We start from the raw sequence: 12,741 nt of genomic DNA, 5'->3' as shown, positions 1-12,741 counted from the left end.
GAGAATATAAAACCGGAAAAAAAGATAAAAACAGCTAGAAATCAGTATTTTTATAAATATAGTTTTACTGGACTACCACATGCATTTGGTTCATATCAGCCACGGCCACTTCCGAGCCACTGCTGAAGAGCTGAGCAGTCACGACAGACACCATATATCCTGAGGCCACAGACTGGATGCCTGTGTCCCCCTAACCTCTGTGAGCTAGAACCTAACCCCAGGGTAAGCGTCTCAGGAGGCGGGCCTTGGGAGGTGATCAGGATCAGGCACTGTCATGTGAAGGGGTCAGGGTCAGGGTCGGGGTCGGGGCTCCTCTGGCAGAGCCCAGAGAGCTGTGCGCCCTGCGTGCAGGTGAGGACCCAGAGAGACCGCCTGTCTGGGCCCCTAACCGCAGCGCGTCAGCTGCGCAATCTACAGCGTCCCCTTGAGAGCAGCCCAAACGCACTACTACAACCACAAAGCCTAAAAGATTTATTTTCTTACCAGTCCCTCTATCAGAAAAGTTTGCCCTCCCCAACTCAGATGAACATTTCGTAATGAAAACATTTGTGGTCTCTTGTTAAGTGGAAAAATCAAGACAGAAAACTCCGTGCAGGACGATAGTTCCTAAGAGGTGTGTCTGTGCGTGTGAGCAGAAAAAATATGTGCGTGCTTTTTACCTAAGTAGGAATGAAGACACTATGGATACATTTTATTTTGATTTTCTGGATTTTCCAAATTTCTATAATGAATGCATATAATTCTGGTATCAGACTAAAATGTAACTTTTAAAAAAAATGAAAGCAGATACATTTCCCTTCAGAATTTTAACTTTGAAGCAAAGCTCTTCCAGAAAGGTAAGATAGTAAATATTTAAGAATTTGTGGGTCCTATGATTCCTCTCACTACTACTCAATTCTGCCATTATGGTATGAAGTCACTCACAGCTGTATTTAAATGAATAAGCATGGGTATGTTCACAAAACCCTTCATTTATGGACACTAAAATTTGATTTCACATCAAAAATACTTTTCCCTCATCACTTAAAGACATAAAAGCTATCCCCTACCTGTGGGCCCTGCAGAAACTAGAACTGCGTTATATCAGCCTGTGGCTTAGATGAAAAAAGAGAAATAGTATTAGAAGTTGAGTCTGTCCCACATGGATGTAAAATTGCAGTACAATTCCATTGAGTCTCAGCATCTGCCCTCCTCAATGCCTCTCATTTCACTTTTTCATTTTTGTGATGAGATATGTTTTGTACTTTCTGACCACTGTTTTTCTGAGTTAGGAGTATGATGAGTCTTTAATCTAGTCACGCCAAAGTACGCCGTGTGGGCAGAATGACAGCGACCTGCGACACAGACACAATGCCCGCCGTCTAAGTCTGTATGAAAGCTCCAGTCCTGTCTCTGGAGGGTGAGCCTGAGGTGCGCCGCCCTGGCTTCCCCCGAGGAGTGGGCACTGTCATTATTTCTCACTGTCAGGGTCCGCAGCACGCTAAGTGGAACACTGTCGAGTTACAGCGTCACCGTGATCTGTGGCGCAAAACTGCCCATGAGCGATCTACGGAGAAATGAACATGGCTGTGTCCCAGCAAAACTACTCCCGGACCGAGACTGAGTTCTGAATTTCAAATAATTCCTATATTTGTTATTTTTCTTTCAGTTATTTTCAACTACTGAAAACTACATAGACAAGCTCCCGAGCGTGCGGCCACTCAGACAGGCGCTGGCGGTCTGCTGTCTCTGCACTGGACGAGAGGACCGGCGACCCCGAGGACCAGCGGCAGGGAGCAGAATCAGGGCTATGTCACACAGCATTCCAACATTCTCGCAGAGCTTCAAAAAGCCATTTACTTTGGGATGGAGCACATGCATGTCATAGAAAATACCGAACCAAAGATATATGGGCATTTGTTAGAAACGATGAAAAATGGGTTTCTGACTTGAAATGTTGAGATACACAGTTTCTTCCAGACACCGTGGTCACAAGCAGTCCTCGCCTGCAGTTCATCACAGCATCGACCCATGTCAGCGCTGGCGGTCACTGGCTATCAGAGAGGGCGGCAGGACTCACACACACCACATAGTGGGTATGTGGTCTCTGTACGGAAAACTCAGTGCAAAGCTATCACCCAACCCGACCCAAAGGAAAGTCCTAGGACAGAGGTAAAAATTGGCAAATAATGCACATGGATATGTTTCTAAACAAAATGTAAACCAGTAACTGTTTACTTTTTCAAACGATTACTGACTTTCTAGATTGACTGACCAACACTGATCCTAATTCCATGAGAGTGTCCACTGCACACAGTTATGGTTGTCATCAAACATTCTGGAAAACTTTACCTCATAAAGCGTGTTGTATGTGGTGACAGTCACGGTGTTCGTGTGCAGCATCAGCCTTTCTCCAAGAAGGGTGAAGAGACTGTGGGTGTGCATAATTTCGACTTTTCTCCTGGAGAAAAACGTACAAAAACAAAATACTATGAAATACATTGAATTTTCTACACTCATGACTTTGAGATAAAAAAAAAGTACAATCTATAAGCAGACACAGAATCATGTAAGAAATTATTTTTACTAACTTCCACCTACAAAAAGAAATGAGTTTATAGCACAGATATCTCCTAAAATTCCAAGAATACTATTTAAACCCTTCTCAAATAAAATATCAGTGCAAATTAAAACGTGAAGTATGCAAATTATAAAACATTATATAAATGTTGCCAGCTATTATTTTCAAATTTCTAATAACTATTTAGGAGTTATTTTTATTAGGTTAAGATTTTTGGTTTTCCCTAACAGAATTCAGATAGTCTGTGACAAACTTTAATGTCAAGAATTGAAGATTATAGTTAAAAGTTAGTACTCTATCTTAAAGTTGGGATTACAAAGCAAAAAAAAAAACAGGAGATTCCTTATTGCTTGTATCCGTAGTCTGCCACTGGGTTTTTTCTTTTTATCCTCACCCAAGGAAATTTCTTTGTATTTATCTTCAGATAGAGCAGGAGAAAGAGAGGGAGAGAGAAAAACATCGATGTGGGAGAGCACATCGAGTGGTCGCCACCCACATGACCCCAACCGGGGCCAGGGACAAACTGCAACCGAGGTACGTGCCCTTAGCAGGAACCAAACCCGGGTCTCTCTGGTCCACGGGCCGACGCTCTAACCACCCAGCAAATTGGCCAGGGCCTGCCACTGGATTAAAAATCAAATAAGTAAGTAAATTAATTAATTTTAATAATGTTCTATACAGTTACTTACTGGGGCTCAGGAAATGCCCTACAGCAAATCCGCAGCGAGGCAGATGGCTCTGCTGCGGCCTCCTGGCAGGAGCACTTCGCTCTCGCTCAGGGGATCACCACAAGCCTCTCCTTCCCGGCACCCTTAGAATCCAAGGTCTGGGTCTTCCGGGCTCCCTGCCCAACACATTTCACCCCTTACCTTGACTGTCTACGGTTCCCGAGTTGACTTGGCAACTGGGACATGAACTACCGGGAGCCACCCTGCCTGGCTCCTGTCTTCCTGCCAGGAGCTCAGTGTGGGAGGCCGGGTGGGCCCCTGACCTGGCCCCGAGGAAAGCCCTCCAGCTGCCTGCCAGGCTCCTCCCCAGCGCAGACCAGGAGCCACAGCCCAGGGAGGCCGGGTGGGCCCGTGACCTGGCCCCGAGGGAAGCCCTCCAGCTGCCTGCCAGGCTCCTCCCCAGTGCAGAGCAGGAGCCACAGCCCAGGGAGGCCGGGTGGGCCTTGACCTGGCCCCGAGGGAAGCCCTCCAGCTGCCTGCCAGGCTCCTCCCCAGCGCAGACCAGGAGCCACAGCCAAGGGAGATGCACAGTCGGAAGCAGCGGCCTGGGCCACGGGCAGTGTGGGAAAAGCCGCCTACGCAAGAACACCCTCTTGGATTGCTTGTGAATAAGAAAGAAATTACTAGTTTTATAAGTGACCAAAATTACACTGTTTGTGTGTCACAGCAGCTACTGCTACCTTAATTAATACAGAAATCTGAAAAGATAGCGCTGTTCCAGATACCAAGCACCTGGACAGCCCTCCCCGTCCCCTCGCAGCTCCGCAGTGCTCAGGACAGACAGCTGTGCCCCACACCCCAGGGTGTCCTCCTCAGGCCGGAAGGGAAGCAGCAAACTCCCAGACCCTCAGGAGCTTGGGCCTTTGTCCTGTGGCTGAATTTGTAAAACGCTTAAATAAAACTGAAAAAGGTCAAGTGGTCATTAAAAGAAAATTAAAAAACCAGGACTAACGGATCTTGTGGGATTATAGAGGGGAGTCTTCAGTCTTTCACAACGCCTGCCACGCCCACGCCGAAAGGGCTGGAAGATTCATTTGCTCCTCCTGCGCTCTGCTGCAGTCCCGCTCAGACACAGACGATCAGCGTTATCTAGATCAGCCTGGCCGCGGGCGTGTCCTCCACTGAACAGCCCTGGGCCCTGGTGCTGTCCCACAGGGCAGTGTCCAGAGCGGCTCAGCCTGGCCTGGGGACGGGAAGAATGCCATGCATGCACCAGAGAGGGTCGGCTTCCTCCTGGAGGTTGTTCTGGAACAATGTTTACCAGGAAATGTTTCTGCCCAGGGGTGGAGAAGTTGAAAATGCCGTCCCTCTCTCAGGAAGAGCGGGGGTGGGCCCTCTGTGACGCCCAGCTCGGGCACTCGGCTCAGAGGACCCAAGGGTGCACACTGGACAGACTACAGACTGAGCCGGCTTAGCATGAAGATCTAAACAGACTTCGGGTTTTAGGGACTATTTGCTTTATCTTCTGAATTTTATAGGATTTCTGCCCACTTAGATTAAGAGTGTAATCCTTTAAAGAAAAACAAACAAACAAAAACAGTAACGTTATTCTCATACAAATTATACTATTTTAGTCAAACCTTAGTTCCTGAATGTCTCCCATCTCGAACAGTTTGGTTCCCAACCAACTTGTTCAGTGAAAAGAATTGTCTTGGTCATTCTGGACCTGACAACCCTTTCATGCTGATACATCAGCAGCAGGACAAGAAGCATCCCTCAGGCCACAGACAGAGAAAAGAACGCGAGTCAGCTCACTGCTAGACCTCACACTGTTAGCATCTCAGGAAACTGCTGTGAATATTTGGGGTTTTGTTTGTGTTTTGGGTGCTTTTTGTTTGTTTGTTCTCTGCTTTTGTTGCTGGAAAAATGGATCATTAGCACAATTTTAGAACATGAAGAGGCCATCAAGGGTGCTGATGTTGCTAAGGTGTGAAAGAAACAGTGATCACAGGCGACTGCAAAGGCAGAAAACTGTTCCCGATGTGGGTGAAGGAGAAGCAGGTGGCGGGGGCAGCATCGCAGGGTCAGTGACCTGAGAAAGCGAGGGTGCCGCACGCTGACCTGCAGGACCTGGGAGGCTGCTGCAGCGACTGCAGGGCCGGCGGGGCTGCGTCCACAGACCAAGGACAGAAGTGTCTGTTTACAGATCAACAGCACATCAGACATGTACTGCAGATAAGAAAGGTGGAACGGAATCATTGGGGGTGTGGAATAAATTAATTCAATTTACATTATGTCTAGGGAAAACATGATGCAGTTTTGGAACGAATCGCCCTCTGGCATGCATCAAGTTTAGGACCGCGGCTTACTAACCATGCCACTGGAAACACACTCCGTTTTCTTCTTCACAAAACAAACTAAACTCTTTTTTTAGATGGTCAAATAAACACTTCTTAAATAAATTATAAGAATATGTTGGAACAGAAAAAAGTAAAAAAAGAAACATAATTTTATAACTCAGAAATAATAATTTTAAATGTTTTTGTTATTCCAGATTACTGTGAAGATGAAACACATGATACAAATACAATAAAATTAATTCTGTGTAAGATAATGTGTACCTTGTTTCCTATAAATCAGTATATTGTGTCTTAAAGTTTTATTGTCATTAAATATAAGTGATAATAAGAAAGTAGCATAATAATCTATTCACTCCTGTTGGCCATTTATGTGATTTACAGTTTTCCTCTACTCAAAACTTTGTGCCTTTATCTCTTTCTTTGGGCATATCCATGATTATTTCCTTAGGATAAATTCTTGTAACTGAAATGATGTAATAAAAGCCATTATATTTAATTTTATTGTATGAGACTTTGCAGTTTAAAATCTCTTGAAGTATGTGCATTCAGCCCTGGCCAGTTTGGCTCAGCGGTTATAGTGTCGGCCCGCGGACCAGAGTCCCAGGTTCAGTTCCTGCTAAGGGCATGTACCTTGGTTGCAGTTTGTCCATGGCCCCAGTGGGGGTTGTGTGGGTGGCAGCCAGTCAATGTGACTCTCTCACATCGATGTTTCTCTCTCTCTCTCTCTTCCTCCCTCTTTCCCTCCGGCTCTATCTGAAGATAAGTATAAAAATGTCCTCAGGTGAGGATAAAAAAAAACCTAAAGAAATATGTGCAAAGTTCCACCATCAGAGTATAAATGCATTTTACCAGGAGCTTCAACAATTATTAATCTTATAGTATCTAAAAATAGTCAATATGATATGCAAAAAATAGAACGTGTTCAATTTACAAGAAATGCTGACACGTTCACAGCCTTCTGACCGGCGACCTCACTGCGAGCTGGGCCCGCGCTCTGAGCGTCCTGACCACCGCTTTCCCCGTGTGGGCGCCTGTCCTCCCGATTTTAAGATATAAAGGACATTCTTCTTTCACCAAATAATTGACAAATATTTTCCAGATTTTGAATTTCAAGGTTATGAATATTATTTTTGGCATAGAGGTGGTCTGTAACAGTCTCGAATGAAATCTATCAAATGTTAACCTTGCCATTTCTTCACTGGGAGCTAATGCTGGAGAGACCTTCTCCGTCTAGGGATCTGTTAATATTCCATATTCTTTCTCCTACAGCAATTTCTGTTTTACCTCATTTTTCATAATAACTCTGAAAGGGGCAGAAAAGAATATGAGAATATAAAATATTAGAAGAGTAAGAAAACTAGTCCTAGTAGGGCACTAGCCATAGCTGAATATGTTGATCGTCCGTTACACTGGTAACCGGGGTTGCTGGGTTCGGACTACGGGGAAGCCCGCTCTGACCTGCTGGGAGGTGACCTCGGGAGCTGACCTCGGGATGCTGTCCCTTCGCCTAATCTGCGGACAAGGGTACCTGACCTCACAGGAAGATTAACAACCCCAGCCCCTGCAGACCCCGGGCCACATTCCTCCCCCGTCCTGTGGTCCTTTCTCTGCCTTCAAGAGCAGCTGGCAAGTGAGGGGCAGAGCAGATTTTACCGATGACCCGCTGCCCCACGCCGCCGGCAACACGAATAAATGCTCAAATACAGTTCAACCTTGTCTCTGCTTAACTGGCTCAAGTAGTGACCGACGACCCAGACCCACCCACTGTCTGGTTTCAATTCCACTGGCTTTATGGAATAATGCACAGCACAGAAATGCAAGCAGCACAAAGTTTTGGAATCCCACTCTCCAGAGGTAGTATAACGACGACGAACATTAGAAATCACTGCTGGAGAAGAGGAGGGGGAGGGGGAGGCAGCAAGTAAAACAGATGACAGGAAAGATGCATAGTGATGAGACCACACTAAATGTTGTTTTCAATAAAAAGCAGCAAATATAATTTTACTAATATTTAAGAAAAGAAATGGACATAAAACTAACAAATGTTTTAAAAACCTTATGCGATTAAGGTGACTTTCTTCACCCAAAAAAAAAGATGACTTTTTTTTTTTTTTTTTTTTTTATCCTCACCTGAGGATATTTTTCCATTTTTTGTACAGATAGAGTGGGAGGGAGAGAGAGGAAGGGAGAGAGAGAGAGAAACATCGACGTGAAGGGACACATCGAGTGGCTGCCACCCGCACGACCAACCAGGGCCGGGGACAAACTGCAACCGAGGTACGTGCCCTTAGCGGGAACCGAACCCGGGTCTCTCCGGACCGCAGGCCGATGCTCTAACCGCTGAGCCAAACTGGCCAGGGCGACTTTTAAAAAATATCTATGAAGTCTAAAAAAATTAAGAATAAAAGAGTGAAGTGATCATGTACTTTGACTAAACAGCTCAGGTTTGGAAAGTATTAATTTCTGCTTTGAAATAAAAACAGACCATTCGCACTCCCACGCTTTATCTGTTGACCCACACTGCTGCGTCAACACCATCAAGTTGAAACACTTAAGATCGCGTTCGTTGTAATGTTGCCATGTACCAGTTGTTAGGCCTTGGTCTGTTTAGATTCAGCTACCTGACCCTGTCTTCTTCATCCCTCGTTTCATGCCTTTACTCACCTCTCCAGTGGACAGGTGTCCTTCAAGAGGAGACCGAGAAGTCTGTCTTCTGAATTTTGACTTTACTGTCTGGCTACTTGCCAACCTGGCAGGGAGGGTATAACGTTCTTGGGTTGCATGTTTTCTTGGAACTTACAGACACTGAGTTATTTCTTTTGGCACTGAATTTAATTACATATAGAGAGAAGTCTGCGGCCAGTCTATGCTTAACCAGATGAAGTTGCCTTTCTTTTCTTGCCTAGATGATTATAGGATTCTTTTCAATCTCTCCAGTTCAGTTCATGTGCTGTATTCAGCACTGATCACTCTGATCACATTCTCCTAGATATGTGCTTCCTGTACACACAGACGAGCTCTGTATTCCAGGGGAGTATGTCCTCTCCAAAGACTCCAGTTACCTTTAGATACGCTGTCCTCTGTATTTCACTGGCTCATCAGTATGTTTAATGAACTCTTCAAGTTCCTGTTCATCGCGTTTTGTTCTCTATTATCTTACCTTTGAGAGCTTATTGAATGTATATGCTTGCAATTTATTTTTATATGTCAAAACATTATTACCTTTTTTACCTCATTACATGTGTTCTGGACTAAATTCGTCAGTCTTTCATTCATTTCTTTTCCTCTCTCCTTTGGTAGTCATTTCTCTGCCATATATTTTTCATCTTATTTACCCTTGTACATTTTCTTATATAGTATTTATTCTTAGTTACATAATTTGTGTACTTCTCACCTTCTCTCTTTACCCACACTGAAATTCGTTTACTTTGTCATCTGAGATCATTTTCAGGGTTAAGCATTTCCTGTTGTACTTTTCCTGAGGTCTGAAAGCTTTCGTTGGACAGAAAGGGCCCGCCGAGGCTGTGTGCATGTCAGAGCATCATCAGTACCACTCTTCTGACACAATTCTTTAAAAAATATTCTCGACTACAGTTCAGTCTACTTACAGGGCTACACCTCTTTCCCACAGAGAAACTGTCTCCAGCTTTGGACTGATGTCCATATTTGATAGAGAAGACTCGGACCTTCAACTTTCAACACAATGTCCGCCTTAGCTGCTCCTTCGCCACACCTCTCCCAGCACCATCTCCACCCACCCTGAGTCAGAAGCAAAAGAAAACCAGGCACACTTAATAAATTCCTACCCCTCCACTGTGGGAGAAATCTAGGACTTCTACTGACTATGCAGGCATGAGAATGGCGTAAGAATACATATAAAGTCATATATGAAAAATCGGGTTTTTCTTCAGCTATTTTTTTGAGTGCATAGTTTTCTTAATTTGGGTGCATCAGATTTGTTATTTATTTGTGGGAGAAGTCTCTATTGTATTATCTACTATTTATCAGGTTTGGACAAGAGAAACTCTTGCATCTCTCTTTTCAAACCGACCTTGAACTCTACAATTCTGAATGTTTATCTTCTCTGACACATTCTTTGTTCGGCAGGTGGAGGGCACATGGGGGGAGCAGGAGAGAGAGGAGACATGATTTGGGGTAAGACTCTTCTGTGACAAATTTCCCATTCGCAATTATGAGGTAATCCACATTTTAATCGTTTCTAGTATCTAAGCATACGTGCACTAATTAGTATATGTTCCTGGGGTTTCTGCTCACCTGTTTTATCTCTTGCCTTGGTATAAAGTCTATTAGACTTACCACAATAGACACTCATTAATCTTTCGTTGACATTTTTACTCATTTGTTCATCTGAGTTAGCTTTATAGAAGTTTTTTTTTTTTTAATTTTAATAAAACTTAAGATTTTTTTCCAAAGCTGCATTATGTTAACAAATTGACTAATTATCATTCTATCTTTATATAACTAAGTCTTTCTTTTAAAGTATATAATATAGCCCTGGCCAGTTGCTCAGTGGTTAGAGTGTCGGCCCACTGACCAAAAAGTCACAGGTTCGATTCCGGTCAAGGGCACGTACCTCAGTTGTGATTAGTCCCCGGCCCTGGTTGGGGTCATGGGAGAGGCAGCTATTTAATGTGTCCCTTTCACATCGATGTTTCTCTCTCTCTCTAGCCCACTCTATCTGAACAAAAATGGGAAAAAAATGTCCTCAGGTGAACATAAAGATAAATAAATAAAGTACATGATATAGTTCTTCATTTACTATAGTTAAAAAACATTTTGTATGGTTTTCAGGAAATTTATAATTTTATTTTTCTATTTCTTTTCTAATAAATTGAAAATAATATCTTGGACTACTATTCTATATATTATAATATAGTAAAAATCATTACTTATTCAACTATTAGACACTATTACACTTTTTTAATCTCCTTCAATATATCAGGACAATTAGAAAATTGAAGTTTTAACCTACATTTTCTCAACTCTTTCCTTTGAGGCTAAAATTGAATAAGCTATACGAATTCAACAATGTATATATCTGTCAGTGTTTACAGGAAAACTGGATCAAACACAGCTATGAATTAAGAGACCACAAGATAGGTCTCTGGAAATATCAGATAGTGATTACTAGTGAAACAAAACAGTATGTTTGGGGCTCCTGTACATTTACCTTATTTATTAATAATCTGATATTACTCTTCCCCCTTTTATTTGATGGAAGTAGTAGCATGTATATGTATGAAGAAGCCATAAAATAACCACTTAAAAATACTTGGAACAAAATGATGTTGTTACCAAGAACCAGAAGATGGCCTCTTTTATGTTGCCAAAGTTTTCTTTATTTTCTTAAAAATTGTATAATCTGCCCTATAATTCTAAAATTCCTTATTCATTCCAAACCTTCCCATTTTATCTTAATAAAGTATGGAAAAGTTTTCTCCATTTTATTGGTTCCTTCAAAACAAATCAGCTTTGGTCCTGACCAGTGACTCGGTGGACTGAGCGTCGTCCCATACACCGAGAGGTCACCACGCCCAAGTTGCAGGCTAGATTCCCCACTAGGGGGCGTGCAGGAGGCAGCCAATCAATGTTTCTCATAGAGATTTCTTTCTCTCCCTCTCTAAAATCAATAAAAACATATTTTTAAAAATTAGCTTTGTAGTTAATGCTCCTTTCAACAATTTTTGTTTCATTTTCTATTCTGTTGATGCTAGCCTTCATCTTTTTAGCTTACATTGCTATCCTTTAATTGTGATATGAGTATGCATTCTCCTAATTTTTAACTTTATTCTTCAATACTGGAAGCATTTATTTCTAAGTTTTGCTATGATTCATAGATAATTTTAGATTATTTCTGATTCTCCTTTAATCTATTCTCTTAATTAAGCAATACTGGGTACTGTTTCATAATTTTTAAGAACTTGAGATTTGCCTGGATAGCATGGCTCAGTGTTTGAGCGTGGACCCACTCACCAAGAGGTCGCCAGTTCAATACCTGGTCAGGGCACATGCCCAGGTTGTGGGCCACATCCCCAGTGGGGGGCATGCAGGAGGTGGCCAATCGATGTTATCTCTCATCGATTATGTTTCAATCTCTCTCTCTCTCTCTCTCTCTCCCTCCCTAAAATCAATAAAGTAAAAAGTAAAAAATAAAATAAAAAAAAATTGAGATATTTTTAAACTTTTTAAAATTTCTGATATTATTACATTACGTTCATAAACTGGTGGCCAATAAAATATCTACTTGTCTACATTGTTCATTTTATGACCAAGGACAGGACAGAATTTTTTAAGTAAGTGTTCTAGAGCCACTAAATATATATCTTCTCAGAAAAATGTAAAATCGAACATATATCTACTAAGTTTTATATATTCAACTCCTCTATATCATTATATATTATCTATGCCATTGGTCCAATTCTGAAACAAACATAGTGTCAGTGCTGTTAATACACAGTTTTCATATTTTTTTTAAACTCATCTTTATTGTTGAATGTATTACAGATGTTTCTCCCTTTTCTCCCCATTGAACCCCTCCTCCCTACTCCCACTCCCCCTCCCCCGCCTTCCCCACATTATTGTCAGTGTCCATTGGTTATGCTTATATGCATAAAGTTCATTGGTTCATCTCATCCCACCCTCCATCCCCCCTTACCTTTGAGGTTCATCATCTAACAACCAATTTGTATGTCTTAATTCATCTTTTTACCCATCCCACCAGCCCCCGGCCATATGGCAAGCAACAAAAAATTCTCTGTATCTATGAGTCTGTTTCTGTTCTGCTTGCTCATTTTGTTTGTAGATTCAATTGTTGATATATATATGTATTAACTGCCATTTTATTCTACATATTTTTGTTCTTCTTCGCCTTCAAGAGGACGCTTCAATATTTCGTATAATACTGGTTTGGTGGTGATGAATTCCTTTAGCTTTTTCTTGTCTGGGAAACTCTTGACAAGTCCGTCGATTCTAAGTGATAGCTTTTCAGGATACAGTCATCTTGGTTGTAGGTCATTGCTTTTTATCACCTTGAATATCTCTTGCCACTCCTTTCTGGCCTGCAAAGTTTCTTTTGAGAAATCAGCTGACAGTCTTATGGGAGCTCCATGTAGGTAACGGTCTGCTTTTCTCT

General features: G+C 42.4%; 1 protein-coding gene across 2 annotated transcripts in view; it reads right to left on the bottom strand.

Moving 5' to 3' along the window:
• NBEA (neurobeachin) overlaps positions 1-12,741 on the bottom strand; it is a 763,707-nt gene that overhangs the window by 540,931 nt on the left and 210,035 nt on the right. For both annotated transcript variants that reach the window (XM_036249654.1, XM_036249655.1), the window contains exon 18: positions 2,332-2,440. In XM_036249654.1, the coding sequence (XP_036105547.1) occupies positions 2,332-2,440 (109 nt within the window). The remainder of the gene's footprint in view (positions 1-2,331; positions 2,441-12,741) is intronic.

The sequence above is a fragment of the Molossus molossus genome, unplaced genomic scaffold (genome assembly GCF_014108415.1).
Source record: "Molossus molossus isolate mMolMol1 unplaced genomic scaffold, mMolMol1.p scaffold_m16_p_9, whole genome shotgun sequence".
In the NCBI taxonomy this organism is placed as follows: Eukaryota; Metazoa; Chordata; class Mammalia; order Chiroptera; family Molossidae; genus Molossus; species Molossus molossus.
This window is presented reverse-complemented; position numbering and strand designations above follow the sequence as displayed.